Below are 18,761 nucleotides of genomic sequence, written 5' to 3' on the forward strand. Positions count from 1 at the left end.
GAGGCTAACAAGATGCCGAGAAGGGGCATGTTCAAACATGTTTTTATTAAACAAACAGATGACACATATAACACCACACACCTCACTAAACATCTTTCAAACACCAACAACACGTACTACAACACAAGAAATATATATACACACAAGAGGATTACACATAATACAGAACAGGTGGATAACACAAAAGGGCGTGGCAACACGGACGAACACACACATGCACACACACACCAAGACGTTTGAGAAGGGGGCAGGGCCATAATGGTACATAACCCCCCCTCAAAGGCGCAACTCCCGGAGAGCATGCGTAACGGGCTGCGGACCTGAGACCAATGCCAAACGGCGAGGCCAGAGGACCAGGCAGTCTGCCCCGGGCTAGTGCGAGCAGGAGTGTGGCGGGGGAACACCAGGACTAACACAACAACAGACACGGGAATGCACACCCTGACAGGGACTGACATGCACACCAAGGAGAACAAAGGGACAGGCATGTTTATGGTAACGGGGAGAGACACAGTGACAAAAACAGGCACAACACTACACAAATTAAACAGTCGGGAGAAGAGTGGGGAAGCCCCAGCCGTTGGCTGGGTTGTACGCCAACCAGCCTGGGATGGATGGTCACTCGTCGGCTCGGTTGGCGGAGCCTGACCAGACCCTGGCGCATGCGCTTGGGTAGGCGCACCAGACTCCGGTGCCGCTGCCTTTTTACCTCCCCGGGGTTTAGGCGTAGGCTTGTGCTTTGGCGGTCCTCACCCTAGGGGGAGGAGTGTCGTCCTCTGCCGACGACTCCATCTCTCCGCCAGTCACCCAGGACTGCTTGCTGGCTCCAGAGCGCCTAGCTCTGAGCCGAGCCTTAGGTGGAGGCTTCGGAGCTAGGGGCTCGTCGTCCTCGGAGCCCGTGATGTCGCGTGGAGGGGGAAGTTTCCCCCTAGAGCGCCTTGCCCTGGGCAGAGCCTTAAGTAGAGCCTTAGCTGCTGGGGACTCATCACCCTCGGAGCCTGTGACGTCAGTCTGAAAGGAGGGCTCCCCCTGAGGTACCTCCTTCACCTCCATCGACTGGTCCTCCTCACAATTGCACCCCCGGTCCAACTCCATGGTAATGTCACTGTGCTCCCCTTGCTCTCCATACTCCTCATATCCCTTTGTAAGGTCCATGCAGGACTCTGCAGATTCCACCTCCGAGTACCTGTCCTCGTAAGTAGGTAGGTCTCCATAGTACCCAGTGAGTCCCTCCTCCGTTGTGATCCCATGGAGCAAAGCCAGGATGAGTGATGGTCTCACCCTGGTACGGGAAAAGTTTGCGATGTCCAACTGCGAGGACTGGAAATTGTTATACCAGTCATTATGGTCAGACACAATCCCGTGTGACTCCTCCATCTCCGCTTCCGGACCACGCTCTCCTGTAGCGGGAGTCAAGAGGGTACCGAAGAGCACGGAGGGATTGCAGGCACGATTTGGGGAAGTGAGTCTTTTCCCCTTCTTCCCCTTCTTCTTGCCCTTCCCAGGCATCCTTCTTCAGTTGGTGTTTTTGTGACGATTCGAGGCTAACAGGATGCGGAGAAGGGGCATGTTCAAACATACGTTTTTATTGAACACACAGACGACACATCTAACACCGCACACCTCACTAAACACCTTTCAAACACCAACAACACGTACTACAACACAAGAAATATATATACACACAAGAAGATTACACACAATACAGAACAGGTGGACGACACGAAAGGGCGTGGCAACACGGACTAATACACACGCACACACACACCAAGATGTTTGAGGAGGGGGCGGGGCCATAACGTGACAATGTGGTTTGGATGTAATGGTGGAGATTTCAAACACTGGTATGTAAAAGAAGGTGGGGCGATTACGTAATCATTCCTGAAAACTCTAAAACTGTAAGATCTTTGTGTGATTGTCAGACATTCTCCAGAGCCTAAATAATATTTGTTAATATTGACCTGCAATAAAAAACAGAGCCAGCTATTCTCTTCAACTAATTTTCAAGTCTGCATTTTTACAAATAATTCTAAAATATAATTCTGAATGAAATAAAAATAATTATGCCAGCATATGGAGGTATTTAGGAACAACATGACCACCTAGTAAGACCGTAGCAACCACTTGGTAACCACCCAGTAACAACATTGCAAGCACACACACACACACACACACACACACACACACACACACACACACATGCGTACAGACGCACACTTTCAACTGTTTTCAAGCACTATGTGTTTCTTTCAAGAAATGCAGATCAAGTTTATTATTGGTGTTGTTGATGATGGTTGGTTATTTTAGCATGTGATGATATTCCACGTGTTGGGATCTTGCCATTTTCATGTAATTCTTTTATTTACAGTGACAGAAAAAAAAATGCAGTTTGTGATCTGTGAAATCTGAATGATTAAATCTCCAGAAGACTTTGCTCTGTAACCTAAACTAGTTGATCATTTTTGCCATTGAATGTTTAACTGAGTGTTTAAGCCAGTTGGTGTTTCTTTCTCATTCCATCTGTGTAATTCTCAAGACTCACTGTAACCAACATGCAGTACCGGTAGCTAAGACTGTTGAGTGAGATAGCTAGCTACCAGTATATTGTAAATAAAAAATCTTTGACACAGCTTTCTGTAAACACACACATTTCATTCAAATATATACTGATAAGAGACAGCAAGCTACTTTTTGTGTGCAAATAAAAACATTTAACTGAAAGTAAAGCATAACCACATACATTTGTAACATTAGTTAAATATTTGGGGGGGGGGTTTTTTGTTTTTTTTGGTATTTCAAAGATGTTTGTCAGCATTATTGAATACACATTGTATGTCTTGTTTGTTAATCATCTTAGATGTGATGGTCTCACTTTAAGCCTGTAAAGTGCACTTATAAAGTAAACACATTTAACTTAAATGTGTAATGACCTGGTATAATGTTAAATTATGTGTCATATACATGCGTTACATACTTCTATAATGAATTGGTCAAGGGCAATTTGAGAAAACAAAGTTTTGTAAGACCCTGATATTGAGCTTCTGAACAAAGGCTTCATAAAACTTGACTTTATGAAGTCATATACTCTTGCTTTATAAGGTGTGCATATAGCTATAACTACATATGAGTATTATAGAGGCTTGTGGCAGGCATTATAAATTATAATGTATGCCATATAACACATAAAAGCACTTATAATGCATTATAAATACATGATTTATAGGAAGTTTCTACTGCTTAACGCTGGTCAGGAATTCTCTCTCTCTCTCTCTCTCTCTGTCTCTAGTAAGTGTTGTTTTGTTTTATGTTTTAGCCTTGTTGACCCCTGAATCTGAATCTCCATAAACCCACATCCCAGAGAAAACGCCACAGCTGCCTCTCCCTATTTCATTGTAGTTCGCGCTAGACATCTGCAATAACAGTATTAAGCACTATTTCTTTTTTTACGTTTTTCAAATGTAAATCTTTTTTGCTTCTAAAATTATTATCAGAGGAACAGTATGGAAGCACTCTGAATTATGCATCGCTAAGATTCGGATCTAAGAGATTTATAATTCAGCGTGCTTCCATACTGTTCCTCTGAGAGAAATAAACAGATTGGGTGAGTGAGAATAAAAAAGCCTTTGTAGGGGTTTTACCTATTACCTATTTAGACTACATATGATTTACTATGCCTCAATTGTTAATCAGTTATTATTAATTGCTATTATTAATTAGATCAGTCTCAATGTATTATTCAGAGAGAGAACAAAAGTCTGTTGATCAAGGTATTTACACCTTATATCCATGTGCTATTGAACACACGCCCTTTCTTCCATTGGCACAAGCTTGCTCTTTGTATTGCTCCCAATCCGCCACACCTGCAACTTCATGTAAAGTGACACGCTTGATGGAAAAAACACAAAGCAGACAAAGCCTCAGACAAAGCAGATCAGCTTGCACATCAATGAGAGCGTAACATCGGCAGCCCGACCTTTGAGACATATTCCCTTTTACTTTAGTCGGGTGTTGAGACTAAAGAACTGGTGAAGCTTTAATGTGGATACCCAGCCCTACATGCAGCAATACTGTTTTGAAGTTACTAGGCAGCTAAGGCAAGAAGATGGACCAGAGACTGCAAAAAAAAGCAAGTGAAAAGTTCAGAAGAGCCATGTAGATGTGGATATATATTTAGCATATAAATTAATTACAACCAGGTTTTAAGCATTAAAAAATGGATTACATGTCATCTAATAATGGCTTATCAATGCTGTATAAAGTAAATTTATTAAAAATAAATAACTGTACAGTAAGAGAAAGGTGTTGTAACCCCATTTAAGTGATACTGATGTTATAAACAGACGAGTCATGAAATTTTAATGCCTTGAGGTTCCTGAATTCACTGTAAGAGCTGAACAGAATAACAGCAAAAATAAATAAGTTACTGAAAGAGATTGATATGGCACATTCCATTTCTTGAGATTTTACACTAAAGGGTTGATTTTTTTTATCTTATACATAAACGCAAAGCTAAGATGAAAATATTACATCAGCTTTTGAAGTATTATATAACCACCAATGCACATTAGACCAACTTACCGATATATGCCAATATTAAACTAATATATAAATCTACAAGGAGATGATGAGAATAAGATATACTGTCATTAAGATATAGCAACATTTGGAAAAAAAAATGATGAGCCTATTCATTTTACATTGGGCCGTATGCAAGAACCTACTAAGAACAGATTGTGAGAGATCTGCTGACGAGAGGAAGAGTGGCGGAAGAGATTTATTACAGTCCAAGTATATCAGGATTTTCTCTCAGCATGAACTAAATTTACAAGTGATCCAGACCCTTCATAGCTTTCAATTCATGGCCAGGGGTTAGCGTTAAGTTTCAGCTCTGTCCTTAGAGTAGACGTTAATTACAGCATCAAACATCCATGTTGTTTCAACGTGACGTGGCAACATATCAACACTGGATAATATTGGTCCTTTACTCCAATTACTTCAATGTAATTTTGTTTGTTCAGAATCTTTTTTCAAATGAATCAAAATGAACAACCTGATAGCTATCAAGTTGGCATCACCCTGTAGTGCATGTGACAGCATGCCTTTCCTTTGGAAGTATGTCTTCTTTTTAATATACTCAACTATGAGAAAAACGTTTTTGATCATTAATGTAACATTAGCTGAGAGAAAAAGTCCAAATAGATGAGGAAAACATGTCTAGATGCCTTTAATTTGTCAACTCAGAGGATCTTGCACATAAATGTACATGTTGACATCCTCAAGACAGCAATGCTGATTCGTTGTGATCTGCACAGCGTGACATTCCTGCTGAGTTACAGGCATATGCTGAATCCTAAATGGCACAGCTGTACAAACTGACTGTATGATTGTACACACCTCTCAAGTACTCACTAGTCTAGAATCAAAAAGGGCACAACATAAAACAAAAATCATGGACTCGCTTCAATCACATTTTGTTTTATCTGTGTAATGCATCAAAAAACATAATCACAATATAAACCAAACCAAATGATATTTCTTCTGGGTGTGCTTACGCCAGCACAACAAGCAAAAATGAACTAAAGCCAACCGACCACTAACTTCCCTTAAAAATGAAGGAAAATAAAATACCACCGCTACAACACCAAACACGGAAAAAGAAGAAAAAAAACATTTACAACACACAAGAAAGCCATAAATAGAACCTTTAAATCTCCTTATTCTCATTCCAGAGTTCTAGCATCCACTATGACTATGATTCTGGATCTGCCCTTAATAAATCTCACTCTTGTCAGCATCTGCCTCGTGTTCACTCCGCGTTACACATGTATTTTGATGTTCTTGACTTATTCATTCAGCAATGCATATTAACATAGTTCCACACATACATTACAGTAAACTATCAACACACTTATAATAGGTCTGATTAACAAAGCCTATCCCCACAGAAAACAAGAAGTACAGAACTGGGTGGAATAAAATTCGTTTATTGTAAACAGCAACAGTTCTCTTTTTATGAATGCAATATTTTTATGTGTAATTATGTGTAATTTTGACAAAACCTAACAACCCCCTGTCCAACTTCACTATTTTTTAGATTATGCTTCTTCCCCTTTTATTCAACCACAAATACAAATAATTGTTCTACCTCAACAAAAACACTCACTCCACAATACCTGCATTCTCTACACCTCTCTTCCACACTCGCTGTTGACCCCAAATATTTCAACTCCTCTGACTCCTCTGATTTCACCACTTGTACTGCATGCATCCTCATCATTACAGAGCCCCCACTCATTGTCTCAAAGGAGACCGTAAAGCTACCTAAAACAAATACACAACATTGACACAACAGATAAATACATTAACAACATTCCTTTTAAACTTTACAATTTAAAATTACAAGCTGCGTCGACGTGCACGGCAATGGTAACCTGGGAAACCTAGCCGAGCTCCCTGCGCTCTCTTTCTCTGGCCAGTGGCGGATGGCATATTACTTTCCCTTAAAGGACAGCAATCCCAGTGACCTATACAGCCCTCTAATGTACCTCTCCTGCAGCCATGTACCAGTTCACCAGCTGCCCTGGATGGCTCCAGCTCTATGGTGTGCCCGTTCATTGACAGTGCGCGTCCACAGTCCCAGTATTTCTTTATACTGTTTCTTCTTTACTTATGTTGCAGTATGGACCATAAATGACAGCTCAAGTAAAATGAGCTACTTTTTGTTTCTCATTCCTTGGCTTTAGCAATTGTACTACTGATGCTAAAGTTATCATGTTTTTGTTTACAGATCTCTGAAAGTTAAAAAAAAGGGTCTTTTCACCTTTAGATGAATGACTCTTGTGGAGCAATTGTACAGAGAACTTATAATCATACGTCATTTTTGGGCTGTTAAATATTGTAATTCACAGTTCTCATGAATGATGCCTAAATCGCTGTTCAAATGGAGGACAATAGTACAAACTGACTTTATGACAAAAGTATGAGGGTTTCATGGGGCTCACTATTAACTACATAAAATGCAGGTTAAATAAATAAATAAGTAAACTCAACTACATAACAAAGCACAAAAACATCAACCCTAAGTTTAAGGGGTCATTTGCAATAGGTAAACATTAGGGGAAAAAGGTGCATGTGTGTGTGTGTGTGTGTGTGTGTGTGTGTGTGTGTGTGTGCATGTGTGTGTACATGTACTTACATATGTGTGTGTGTGTGTGTGTGTGTGTATGTGGGTTAGTGTGTGCTAAGAAGTCGATGCTCACATGGAGTTGGATAAGAAGTCAGGGTTCATCTCAGTGAGGTTTGGAGTGACTTGTGAAACACGAATGATTTTTATATCATTGATTTTGAATTTAAATTCCTGCCACTGGTACTCAGGTGACAGGATCTTGGTGGGTTTGTTGTACAGGAAGTACTTGTTCAGGTGAGACTCCTCATGCCACATTGCTTCAATAGAATTGGCCTTGTCCAAGTCCAGCTGCATGAGGCAAGTTTTAACGAGTCTGTGCACCTCTTCCACTCGACCACCAAACACCGCACCACCATAGTAATAATCTCCCATCCCCTGAGGAATGTAGGCCTGTGACTCAGGCCTCCTCTCATATGGGAACTCATCGTATGGTCTACTGTAATAACCAGGGTGTATCACAGCAACAATATCACCCAGAGTCTCCGCACCCCAGTGACCAGAGAATTTGGTATCCACATTGAGGCTGAACATGTAGTCGACCTCATTGGTCAGTTGGGTCTTAATGAGTTTCTGGAGCTTCTCCATCCTGTGTAATGTGATCTCCTGCCAGCGGTTTGAGCTTGGAATTTTCAATGTAGTCAAACTACGGTTGGCACCCAGTGTTACCATAGGAACTGCCTCTGGCTGGTCCGTAAAGATGTAATAATGCACATGGTAACCCTGCATGTAGTGCCTCTCTGCTGACTCCAGGAAGTCCTTAAGGAACCATACGTATCTGAGGAATTGGGGGAAGGAGTTGTTAATTAGGTTTTGTGCCTGTTTGTTATATTAGAGTAGCATTAGTTTCTATTATTTGCCAGAAAGTATCTTATTTTTTCATGCTGCTCTGAGATGTTTTTCCAAAAACATTAATCAATGCAATATTAAAGTTAATTACACATTACTGCACACAGTAAAAGACCATCAGCCTGTAGTAGATACATACTTCCCGGGAGCAAACACAGTGGTTGCCACGGTGATGTTCTGCATTTTGTAGATGGCATCAATCAGAGTTGTGTCAAATGTTTCCTCCCACACCACCGGAGCAAGCCATGGGGTCACCGTGATGACATCTTTCCTTCTGTTGCACACACACACACACACACACACACACACATATGTAAGTACATGTACACACACATGCACACACACACATACACACACAAACACACACTCACACATTACTCCGTATGTACTTACCCATTTAGCAAACTGGGCTGCTTGTACAAAAGCCTATTAAAACACATAAAAGCCAATGAACTAGAGAAAGAAAACCTACAGAGGTCACTAATTCAATATATATGATTGCCAAATCACTACAAATTACCAAATTATATCTAGATAAACAGTAATTAGTTAGCAGTGATTGCATAGTGTCTGTGTGTGTGTGTGTGTGTGTGTGTGTGTGTGTGTGTGTGTGTGTGTGTGTGTGTGTGTCTGTGTATGGTCTGTACCCCTGATGAGAGAGCAATTCCATATTTTTGTACTGTACATCTTCCCTGAGGAAAAACAAACATCAATACATTATTTGACCCTTTGACCAACAATCAGGCCGTTCATCTTTACTGGCGCTATTGTTAAGGTCATAGCTGTCTGCGGTAGCAATAGCTTTAGGTGTTTTTGCTGATTTTGCATTACCAGGCTCTTGCTGATTGGAGTGGCACTAACATTAGCTTAACATATAGTACTGGAAAATGCTGAAGTGTCAGTATTGCATAAAAATCAGTACCAGCCCACTTTGAGCACTGCACAAGACGATTACAATTCAACATGAAACACGAAACATGAAATCAAGGGCAGGGATACACATGATGTGACAATGCCCAAGACAGAAACTGAAGAAAAAAAACCATAGAGCACATAGCACTTGTAGCCATGGGAGCCAAGATCCCAGATGATGCAAGCATGAGAGGGAGCCACTTTGTACCCGCTAAATGTAATAATAACACGACTTACTTCACACTCGAGTAGCACATGAATTCCTTTAGCTGTACATCCACTCTGTAAACATACAACACATGTAAATTAGCTAGTACAGAGAAATGCATAGTAACCTAAGCATGATTGTGTATATGATTCTGTTTATATTGTGCATATATATATATATATATATATATATATATATATATATATATATATATATATATATATGTGTGTGTGTGTGTGTGTGTGTGTGTGTATTAACACTTCACCTAATCCAGGAGGAAGTGTAGCCCAGGTAAATGCACCTGAAGGGAGAGAGTATACAGTCAGTAGCTGAACTGTGATCAGTAAGGGCCGTGTATATAAATACCACATATGGGTAGAAAGGTTGCACATTTAGAGACTTCAACACTGCTATGCATACTTTAGACCATGTGCATGCACATTTTTATAGTAGTGAAACCAGCTAAATGTTTTAGTATCACAGTATGTCACACTATGACACACTATTGAATCTACTACATTCAGTCCATGAAGTGGTCTGTAAAACATTTACTTTTTTAGATGAAATATAAATTGTTTATTTGTGTATATAATAAATTTGCCAATTTTAAGACACTAAGGTGGGTATTACAGTCGCCTCTACTTTGGCAAGGCAAAGTTATTTGTACTTTTCAAAGGAATTGGCAATTTAAAGTGCTTTACAGAAACAAAATTAGAATAAGAATCCTTATTACATCCTGAGATCTAATACTTCAGGAGAGTTTTTTGGCAAAATAAAAGAATACAACAAAGTTACATGAAACAACTGATTTAAATACAAAATATAAATTTAAAATTAAATAATGAAGTAATAAAATTAATTAAATAACTTAAATACATTAAAAAGACAAATTTGCAATCATAAAATTAAACACACACACACACACACACACACACACACACACACACACACACACACACACATATATATATATATATATATATATATATATATATATATATATATATATATATATATATATAAATAAAAGCAAGATTTGAGACAGATTGTAACTGTTAAATAAAGAAGCATCCAGAGTTGCTTCTGAGGGAATATTCCTCATCAGAGGGAGCCATTATGTTATTGCAGCAGAACACCAGCTACAAAATTTAATATGTCTTTGAGAAACTTCAGTTTCTCAGTTCGTAAAGTATCAAGATAACCTTAGTCTAATGGGTTTGATTTTATCATTGCAAAAAACGTCACAACATTTCTCAGTGGAGAGGAGCTTGGCGACTGTCTGGTTAGACGTGTTTCTGTCACAGTTCTCGTTGTACTGGGGTTTTAAAAATATATATATATTTTTTTTTCTGTGATGACACACCCAGAAAATTAATGATTACTGAGATTTGAGAATTACTGAGAATTGAATTGAAACCACATGTTCAATGATTTAGCATAGGAAGGGGATATTTGAAATTGGTCTTCCATTGCTGACAATGGTGGATTTGAGGGTTTTTTTCAGGAGAGGCCTGATAATCAACACATTGTGTTGAAAAGACTATAGTTCTATTGTTGATAGTTCTTGAGAATGGAGGGTTTGAGTTTCTGTGCTGACCATAACCAGTTTAGAAAGATCTGGTAAATAGGAAATGTTAAAAAAAACCCAAAAAAAACCAAAACAGAATTAAACCAACAGGGTTTGTAGTAATGGTTAACTTTAAAAATTAGCTCAACATGCATGTATTTGAATACATGTGTGGAACAAGGATATACAGAAAGGGTAAATGTTTGGGTTGGCGGCTGGCAGGGAACAGAAATGTCATCCCAGCTTTGTGGCTCAGTAACCCAGTATCTTGTGGTCAAAAGCTTGCATAAAGGTGAAGAACATTCTGAAGTGCTGTTTCTGTTACAATGAAAGGCCCCAAAAATCCGATTGATGTAACAGATAATTATGTAATGAGTGAGCTTATGCTCTGTTAATGAACAGAAATAGCCTCTCATTCATCTTTTTCATGCTTTTTTATTCTTTCTTCTTATCGTCTCTTATTCTTTTCAGCACCCATGAATAAAACGTTTAACAAAATTTGCCTTTAAAAGAGCAGCATAATAAACATAACTGACATATGCGTAAGATCAACTTAATTGCCTCCTCAGGGAAATATTTTCTTGCACCTTGTGTAGCAGCGTTAGTAACATCATGCAAATGTAGAAACATTTTATTCATATACATACACACAATCACATATAGAATGTAAGCAATACATTTACTTTTACATTTACATTTACTGAGCTGCAGTAATGTCCATCATGTTTATCAACGTTTATATAACTTTGACAAAGGCAATATTAAACGAGACATTTTTGTTGAATGTTGTAAGTGATTTTTTTAAAAAGATGATTATTTTGATAGTCACTGTTTGTGATTCAGAAGATCAAGACTTTTAAAATGTAAAAGGTTTAAAATGAACAGGAGAGGTAGTACTGCTAATAAATTGAACTCATTAAAATGTTACATTTAAAAAAAACCATTTTCTTTTGAAAGTGTAAAATGTTTTATTTTAAACAGAAGCATTTTCATCTTTATCTATAATCTACAATAAATCTAATTAAAGTTTAATGTGTCACAATAACCATCACCTTTATTGATCGATACAGTCACCCCATTCCAGTAGTATCAGTAAAAAGTAATTACATACCCAATCAATAGAACTCCTACCAATGACAGTAAAAACAGGTGACTGTGCTGTAGTAATTGCATGGTGATGTGTATTCTTGGCCCCAGATGGTCCCAAAAAGAGAAGTGGCAGATAGGAGTTTTAAAAAATCCAAACCTTCATAGTCATCAGAATAAAACTAAGTTGCAGGGGTGTGCAGACCTCACCTTCGAAATCAGCAATGTTTAATGGGCAGACAATATATTTTCTCCAAATGTTACCACTGTGCTACTGTATCCTATCATATATTACCAGGTGAAAAACATTCAATATAATAACTATACACAGAATAATTTTACAGTTATAGTCACACACACCCCCCCCAAACCTCCATTTTGGACTTTTCCATACTAGGCTCTCATCAAAGCAGAAAAGCGGAAGGTAGTAACATGTTTAAAGAGAGTGTACACAAATTAACTAGAGTAACTCCAGATGTAACACAGTTAAGACTTTGGTTTCCCATCAGAAGACTTTCCCATCAGGACTAGAGGTGAACTGGTTAGAGCTGGCACTGGGTAGCACAGGAATTGGAACTACTACTGTGTTGAAGACAGACATCAAGCTCAGTAAACAACAATTTCTCTCTCTGTCTCTCAACCTCCAGATTCTCCCATTTCTGCATAGAAAAAAATTCACAAAACAAGTTGGTGCTCAGGTTCCAACCCAGTTCCTGTAATACTAAATTACTGACTGAAATAAACAAAATAACACTTAAGAACTAACACTGGAAAAGACTTAGAATTGCAAATAATCATGTAAGACTTTGCAATGAACTGAAGTACAGACAGGCAAGTTACTAAGGCATTAGTAGTGAAGCAACAGTGACCTCTGAAGGTGAGGAGAGGAATCGCACTAAGGGACACATGGTTAATCAAGGGTTAAATTTCCCTAAATCCACATCAATTCTTTTGAAGTCTTCTTCATTTAGGAGGCAGAGGAGAGAATTTTATTATTGGTGTTGTTGATAATGGTTAGTTATTTTAGCATGTGATGATATTCCACGTGTTGGGATCTTGCCATTTTCATGTAATTCTTTTATTTACAGTGACAGAAAAAAAATGCAGTTTGTGACATGTGAAAAATGTTTCCCAAAAGAATGCTCTATATTCCAATTCCCACTTTGATTAAAAATGTGATCAGTGTGCCTTCAAATGATTTTTCATGCTTTATTTCCAATTCAAGTGAAATCTGAACATGATTAAATCACCAAAAGACTTTGCTCTGTAACCTAAACTAGTTGATCATTTTTGCCATTGAGTGTTTAACTGAGTGTTTATGCCAGTTGGTGTTTCTTTCTCATTCCATCTGTGTAATTCTCAAGACTCACTGTAACCAACATGCAATACCGGTAGCTAATAGAATAATGTTGACTGAGATAGCTAGCTACCAGTATATTGTAAATAAAAAATCTCTGACACAGCTTTCTGTAAACACACACATTTCATTCAAATATATACTGATAAGAGACAGCAAGCTACTTTTTGTGTGCAAATAAAACCATGTAACTGAAAGTAAAGCATAACCACATAAATTTGTAACATTAGTTAAATATTTGGGGTTTTTTTTTTTTGGTTTTGGTATTTCAAAGATGTTTGTCAGCATTATTGAATACACATTGTGAGTTGTATGTCCTGTTTGTTAATCATCTTAGATGTGATGGTCTCACTTTAAGCCTGTAAAGTGCACTTATAAAGTAAACACATTTAACTTAAATGTGTAATGACCTGGTATAATGTTAAATTATGTGTCATATACATGCGTTACATACTTCTATAATGAATTGGTCAAGGGCAATTTGAGAAAAAAAAGTTTTGTAAGACCCTGATATTGAGCTTCTGAACAAAGGCTTCATAAAACTTGACTTTATGAAGTCATATACTCTTGCTTTATAAGGTGTGCATATAGCTATAACTACATATGAGTATTATACAGGCTTGTGGCAGGCATTATAAAATATAATGTATGGCATATAACACATAAAAGCACTTATAATGCATTATAAATACATGATTCATAGGAAGTTTCTACTGGTTAACGCTGGTCAGGAATTCATTCTCTCTCTCTCTCTCTCTCTCTCTCTCTCTCTCTCTGTCTCTAGTAAGTGTTGTTTTGTTTTATGTTTTAGCCTTGTTGACCCCTGAATCTGAATCTCCATAAACCCACATCCCAGAGAAAATGCCACAGCTGTCTCTCCCTATTTCATTGTAGTTCGCGCTAGACATCTGCAATAACAGTATTAAGCACTATTTCTTTTTTTACGTTTTTCAAATTTAAATCTTTTTTGCTTCTAAAATTATTATCAGAGGAACAGTATGGAAGCACTCTGAATTATGCATCGCTAAGATTCGGATCTAAGAGATTTATAATTCAGCGTGCTTCCATACTGTTCCTCTGAGAGAAATAAACAGACTGGGTGAGTGAGAATAAAAAAGCCTTTGTAGGGGTTTTACCTATTACCTATTTAGACTACATATGATTTACTATGCCTCAATTATTAATCAGTTATTATTAATTGCTATTATTAATTAGATCAGTCTCAATGTATTATTCAGAGAGAGAACAAAAGTCTGTTGATCAAGGTATTTACACCTTATATCCATGTGCTATTGAACACACGCCCTTTCTTCCATTGGCACAAGCTTGCTCTTTGTATTGCTCCCAATCCGCCACATCTGCAACTTCATGTAAAGTGACACGCTTGATGGAAAAAGCACAAAAGCCTCAGACAAAGCAGATCAGCTTGCACATCAATGAGAGCGTAACATCGGCAGCCCGACCTTTGAGACATATTCCCCTTTACTTTAGTTGGGTGTTGAGACTAAAGAACTGGTGAAGCTTTAATGTGGATACCCAGCCCTACATGCAGCAATACTGTTCTGAAGTTACTAGGCAGCTAAGGCAAGAAGATGGACCAGAAACTCAAAAAAAAAGCAAGTGAAAAGGTCAGAAGAGCCATGTAGATGTGGATATATATTTAGCATATAAATTAATTACAACCAGGTTTTAAGCATTAAAAAATGGATTACACGTCATCTAATAATGGCTTATCAATGCTGTATAAAGTAAGTTTATTAAAAATAAATAACTGTACAGTAAGAGAAAGGTGTTGTAACCCCATTTAAGTGATACTGATGTTATAAACGTACTACTCACTAGTCTAGAATCATGTCCCAGTTCACCAGCTGCCCTGGATGGCTCCAGCTCCATGGTGTGCCCGTTCATTGACAGTGCGCGTCCACAGTCCCAGTATTTCTTTATACTGTTTCTTCTTTACTTATGTTGCAGTATGGACCATAAATGACAGCTCAAGTAAAATGAGCTACTTTTTGTTTCTCATTCCTTGGCTTTAGCAATTGTACTACTGATGCTAAAGTTATCATGTTTTTGTTTACAGATCTCTGAAAGTTAAAAAAAAAAAGGGTCTTTTCACCTTTAGATGAATGACTCTTGTGGAGCAATTGTACAGAGAACTTATAATCATACATCATTTTTGGGCTATTAAATATGGTAATTCACAGTTCTCATGAATGATGCCTAAATTGCTGTTCAAATGGAGGACAATAGTACAAACTGACTTTATGACAAAAGTATGAGGGTTTCATGGGGCTCACTATTAACTACATAAAATGCAGGTTAAATAAATAAATAAGTAAACTCAACTACATAACAAAGCACAAAAACATCAACCCTAGGTTTAAGGGGTCATTTGCAGTAAGTAAAAATTAGGGGAAAAAGGTGCGTGTGTGTGTGTGTGTGTGTGTGTGTGTGTGTGTGTGTGTGTGTGTGTGTGCGTGTGTGTGTACATGTACTTACATATGCGTGCGTGTGTGTTAGTGTGTGCTAAGAAGTCGATGCTCACATGGAGTTGGATAAGAAGTCGGGGTTCATCTCAGTGAGGTTTGGAGTGACTTGTGAGACACGAATGATTTTTATATCATTGATTTTGAATTTAAATTCCTGCCAGAGATACTCAGGTGACAGGATCTTGGTGGGTTTGTTGTACAGGAAGTACTTGTTCAGGTGAGACTCCTCATGCCACACTGCTTCAATAGAATTGGCCTTGTCCAAGTCCAGCTGCATGAGGCAAGTTTTATCGAGTCTGTGCACCTCTTCCACTCAAGCACCAAACACCGCACCACCATAGTAATAATCTCCCATACCCTGAGGAATGTAGGCCTGTGACTCAGGCCTCCTCTCATATGGGAACTCATTGTATGGTCTACTGTAATAACCAGGGTGTATCACAGCAACAATATCACCCAGAGTCTCCGCCCCCCAGTGACTAGAGAATATGGTATCCACATTGAGGCTGAACATGTAGTCGACCTCATTGGTCAGTTGGGTCTTAATGAGTTTCTGGAGCTTCTCCATCCTGAGCTTGGAATTTTCAATGTAGTCAAACTACGGTTGGCACCCAGTGTTACCATAGGAACTGCCTCTGGCTGGTCCGTAAAGATGTAATAATGCACATGGTAACCCTGCATGTAGTGCCTCTCTGCTGACTCCAGGAAGTCCTTAAGAAACCATACGTATCTGAGGAATTTGGGGAAGGAGTTGTTATTAATTAGGTTTTGTGCCTGTTTGTTATATTAGAGTGGCATCTATTATTTGCCAAAAAGTATCTTATTTTTTCATGCTGCTCTGAGATGTTTTTCCAAAAACATTAATCAATGCAATATTAAAGTTAATTACACATTACTGCACACAGTAAAAGACCATCAGCCTGTAGTAGATACATACTTCCCGGGAGCAAAGACAGTGGTTGCCACAGTGATGTTCTGCGTTTTGTAGATGGCATCAATCAGAGTTGTGTCAAATGTTTCCTCCTATAGCACCGGAGCAAGCCATGGGGTCACCGTGATGACATCTTTCCTTCTGTTGCACACACAAACACACACACACATATGTAAGTACATGTACACACACATGCACACACACACACACACACACACACACACACACACACATTACTTCGTATGTACTTACCCATTTAGCACACTGGGCTGCTTGTACAAAAGCCTATTAAAACACATAAAAGCCAATGAACTAGAGAAAGAAAACCTATAGAGGTCACTAATTTAATATATATGATTGCCAAATCACTACAAATGACCAAATTATATCTAGATAAACAGTAATTAGTTAGCAGTGATTGCGTAGTGTCTGTGTGTGTGTGTGTGTGTGTGTGTGTGTGTGTGTGTGTGTGTGTGTGTGTGTGTGTATGTGTGTCTGTGTATGGTCTGTACCCCTGAGGAGAGAGCAATTCCATGTTTTTGTACTGTACATCTTCCCTGAGGAAAAACAAACATCAATACATTATTTGACCCTTTGACCAACAATCAGGCCGTTCATCTTTACTGGCGCTATTGTTAAGGTCATAGCTGTCTGCGGTAGCAATAGCTTTAGGTGTTTTTGCTGATTTTGCATTACCGGGCTCTTGCTGATTGGAGTGGCACTAACATTAGCTTAACATATAGTACTGGAAAATGCTGAAGTGTCAGTATTGCATAAAAATCAGTACCAGCCCACTTTGAGCACTGCACAAGACGATTACAAATCAACATGAAACACGAAACATGAAATCGAGGGCAGGGAAACACATGATGTGACAATGCCCAAGACAGAAACTGAAGAAAAAAAACCATAGAGCACATAGCACTTGTAGCCATGGGAGCCAAGATCCCAGATGATGCAAGCATGAGAGGGAGCCACTTTGTACCCTCTAAATGTAATAACACGACTTACTTCACACTCGAGTAGCACATGAATTCCTTTAGCTGTACATCCACTCTGTAAACAAAAAAACACATGTAAATTAGCTAGTACAGAGAAATGCATAGTAACCTAAGCATGATTGTGTATATGATTCTGTTTATATTGTGCATATATATATATATATATATATGTGTGTGTGTGTGTGTGTGTGTGTGTGTGTGTGTGTGTGTGTGTGTGTGGGTGTGGGTGTGTGTGTGTGTATTAACACTTCACCTGATCCAGGAGGAAGTGTAGCCCAGGTAAATTCACCTGAAGGGAGAGAGTATACAGTCAGTATCTGAACTGTGATCAGTAAGGGTGTGTTTTAAAACTAAAATAAATATTTATTTCAGTTGCATGCTTTGGATGTAGAAACCATAAGAAATCTAGATTTACCTGTTACTCTCCAACCAGGAGACAAGAGACATGTTTTTAAAAACGTTTTTGCAAAAACAAACATTGCAAAGTCTTCCCTTTCTCTCTCTTTCTGTGCTAAATGACATTTTTATTTTTAGGGACTCTAGCCTAGAAAAGCATTACTCTTACACATTACTCTTACACTCTTATTACACCAGCAGATTCTTAAACATGAATCCTGAATAGAATCCATAAAAAAAATTATGTCCATTCTTCTGTCTGGTACATTCTTTGCATTGTCAAGTTGTACAACCGCAGCCTCTTCAGCTAAAGTGACTTCAGAATAAATAAACTGATAAACCATGAGTCAACATACGTAACTGGATTTACAAGCACCATGCAACAAGAGAAGTGGCAGATTGCATATTATCCCAAACCATCATGACCGTCAGAGTGAAACCGTCTTGCAGGGGTCTGCAGACCCATAAACAATGAATTCAAGCCACAGTACACTTTGAAGACTGTAAAACATGGAGGTGCAAGTATAATGGTTTGGGGATGTTTCTCATACTTTGGAGTCGGACCCATTTATCACATACCCGGCACCATGGACCAGTTTGAATATATCAAATACTGGAAGACATCATGTTGCCTTATGCTGAAGAAGAAACGCCCTTGAAATGGGTGTTTAAGCAGTGCAACAACCCCAAACACACCAGCAAGCGGGCAACATCCTGGTTCCAGACCAACAAGATTGATGTTATGAAGTGGCCAGCCCAATCCCCAGGGCTCAATCTGATTG

The 18,761-nt window shown here is 38.6% G+C and overlaps 1 protein-coding gene and 1 pseudogene across 3 annotated transcripts; both read right to left on the reverse strand.

Annotated features, from left to right (window-relative positions):
- Nucleotides 1-4,904: 4,904 nt before the first annotated feature.
- Nucleotides 4,905-12,040, reverse strand: LOC113569272 (globoside alpha-1,3-N-acetylgalactosaminyltransferase 1-like). 2 transcript variants are annotated; one of them, XM_081719896.1, is made up of 8 exons: nt 11,831-12,040; nt 9,418-9,453; nt 9,182-9,226; nt 8,680-8,724; nt 8,426-8,458; nt 8,172-8,306; nt 7,260-7,961; nt 4,905-6,321 (listed from the first exon to the last, which is right to left on the reverse strand). In XM_081719896.1, exons 1-8 carry the CDS (start codon nt 11,890-11,892, stop codon nt 6,318-6,320), a joined length of 1,062 nt encoding a protein of 353 aa, XP_081576022.1. In that variant the 5' UTR covers nt 11,893-12,040; the 3' UTR covers nt 4,905-6,317. The 2 variants fall into 2 exon arrangements, with proteins under 2 accessions (XP_081576022.1, XP_081576023.1); XM_081719897.1 differs by lacking the exon at nt 8,680-8,724 and having other exon boundaries at nt 11,831-12,039.
- Nucleotides 12,041-15,703: 3,663 nt separating this feature from the next.
- LOC118240065 (globoside alpha-1,3-N-acetylgalactosaminyltransferase 1-like) lies at nt 15,704-18,030 on the reverse strand (annotated as a pseudogene). Its single transcript, XR_014125012.1, has 6 exons — nt 17,999-18,030; nt 17,594-17,638; nt 17,095-17,139; nt 16,835-16,867; nt 16,589-16,723; nt 15,704-16,381 (listed from the first exon to the last, which is right to left on the reverse strand). The product of XR_014125012.1 is annotated as a globoside alpha-1,3-N-acetylgalactosaminyltransferase 1-like (transcript).
- Nucleotides 18,031-18,761: the final 731 nt, after the last annotated feature.

The sequence above is a fragment of the Electrophorus electricus genome, chromosome 8 (genome assembly GCF_041902795.1).
Source record: "Electrophorus electricus isolate QZ-2024a chromosome 8, ASM4190279v1, whole genome shotgun sequence".
NCBI classification, from domain to species: Eukaryota; Metazoa; Chordata; class Actinopteri; order Gymnotiformes; family Gymnotidae; genus Electrophorus; species Electrophorus electricus.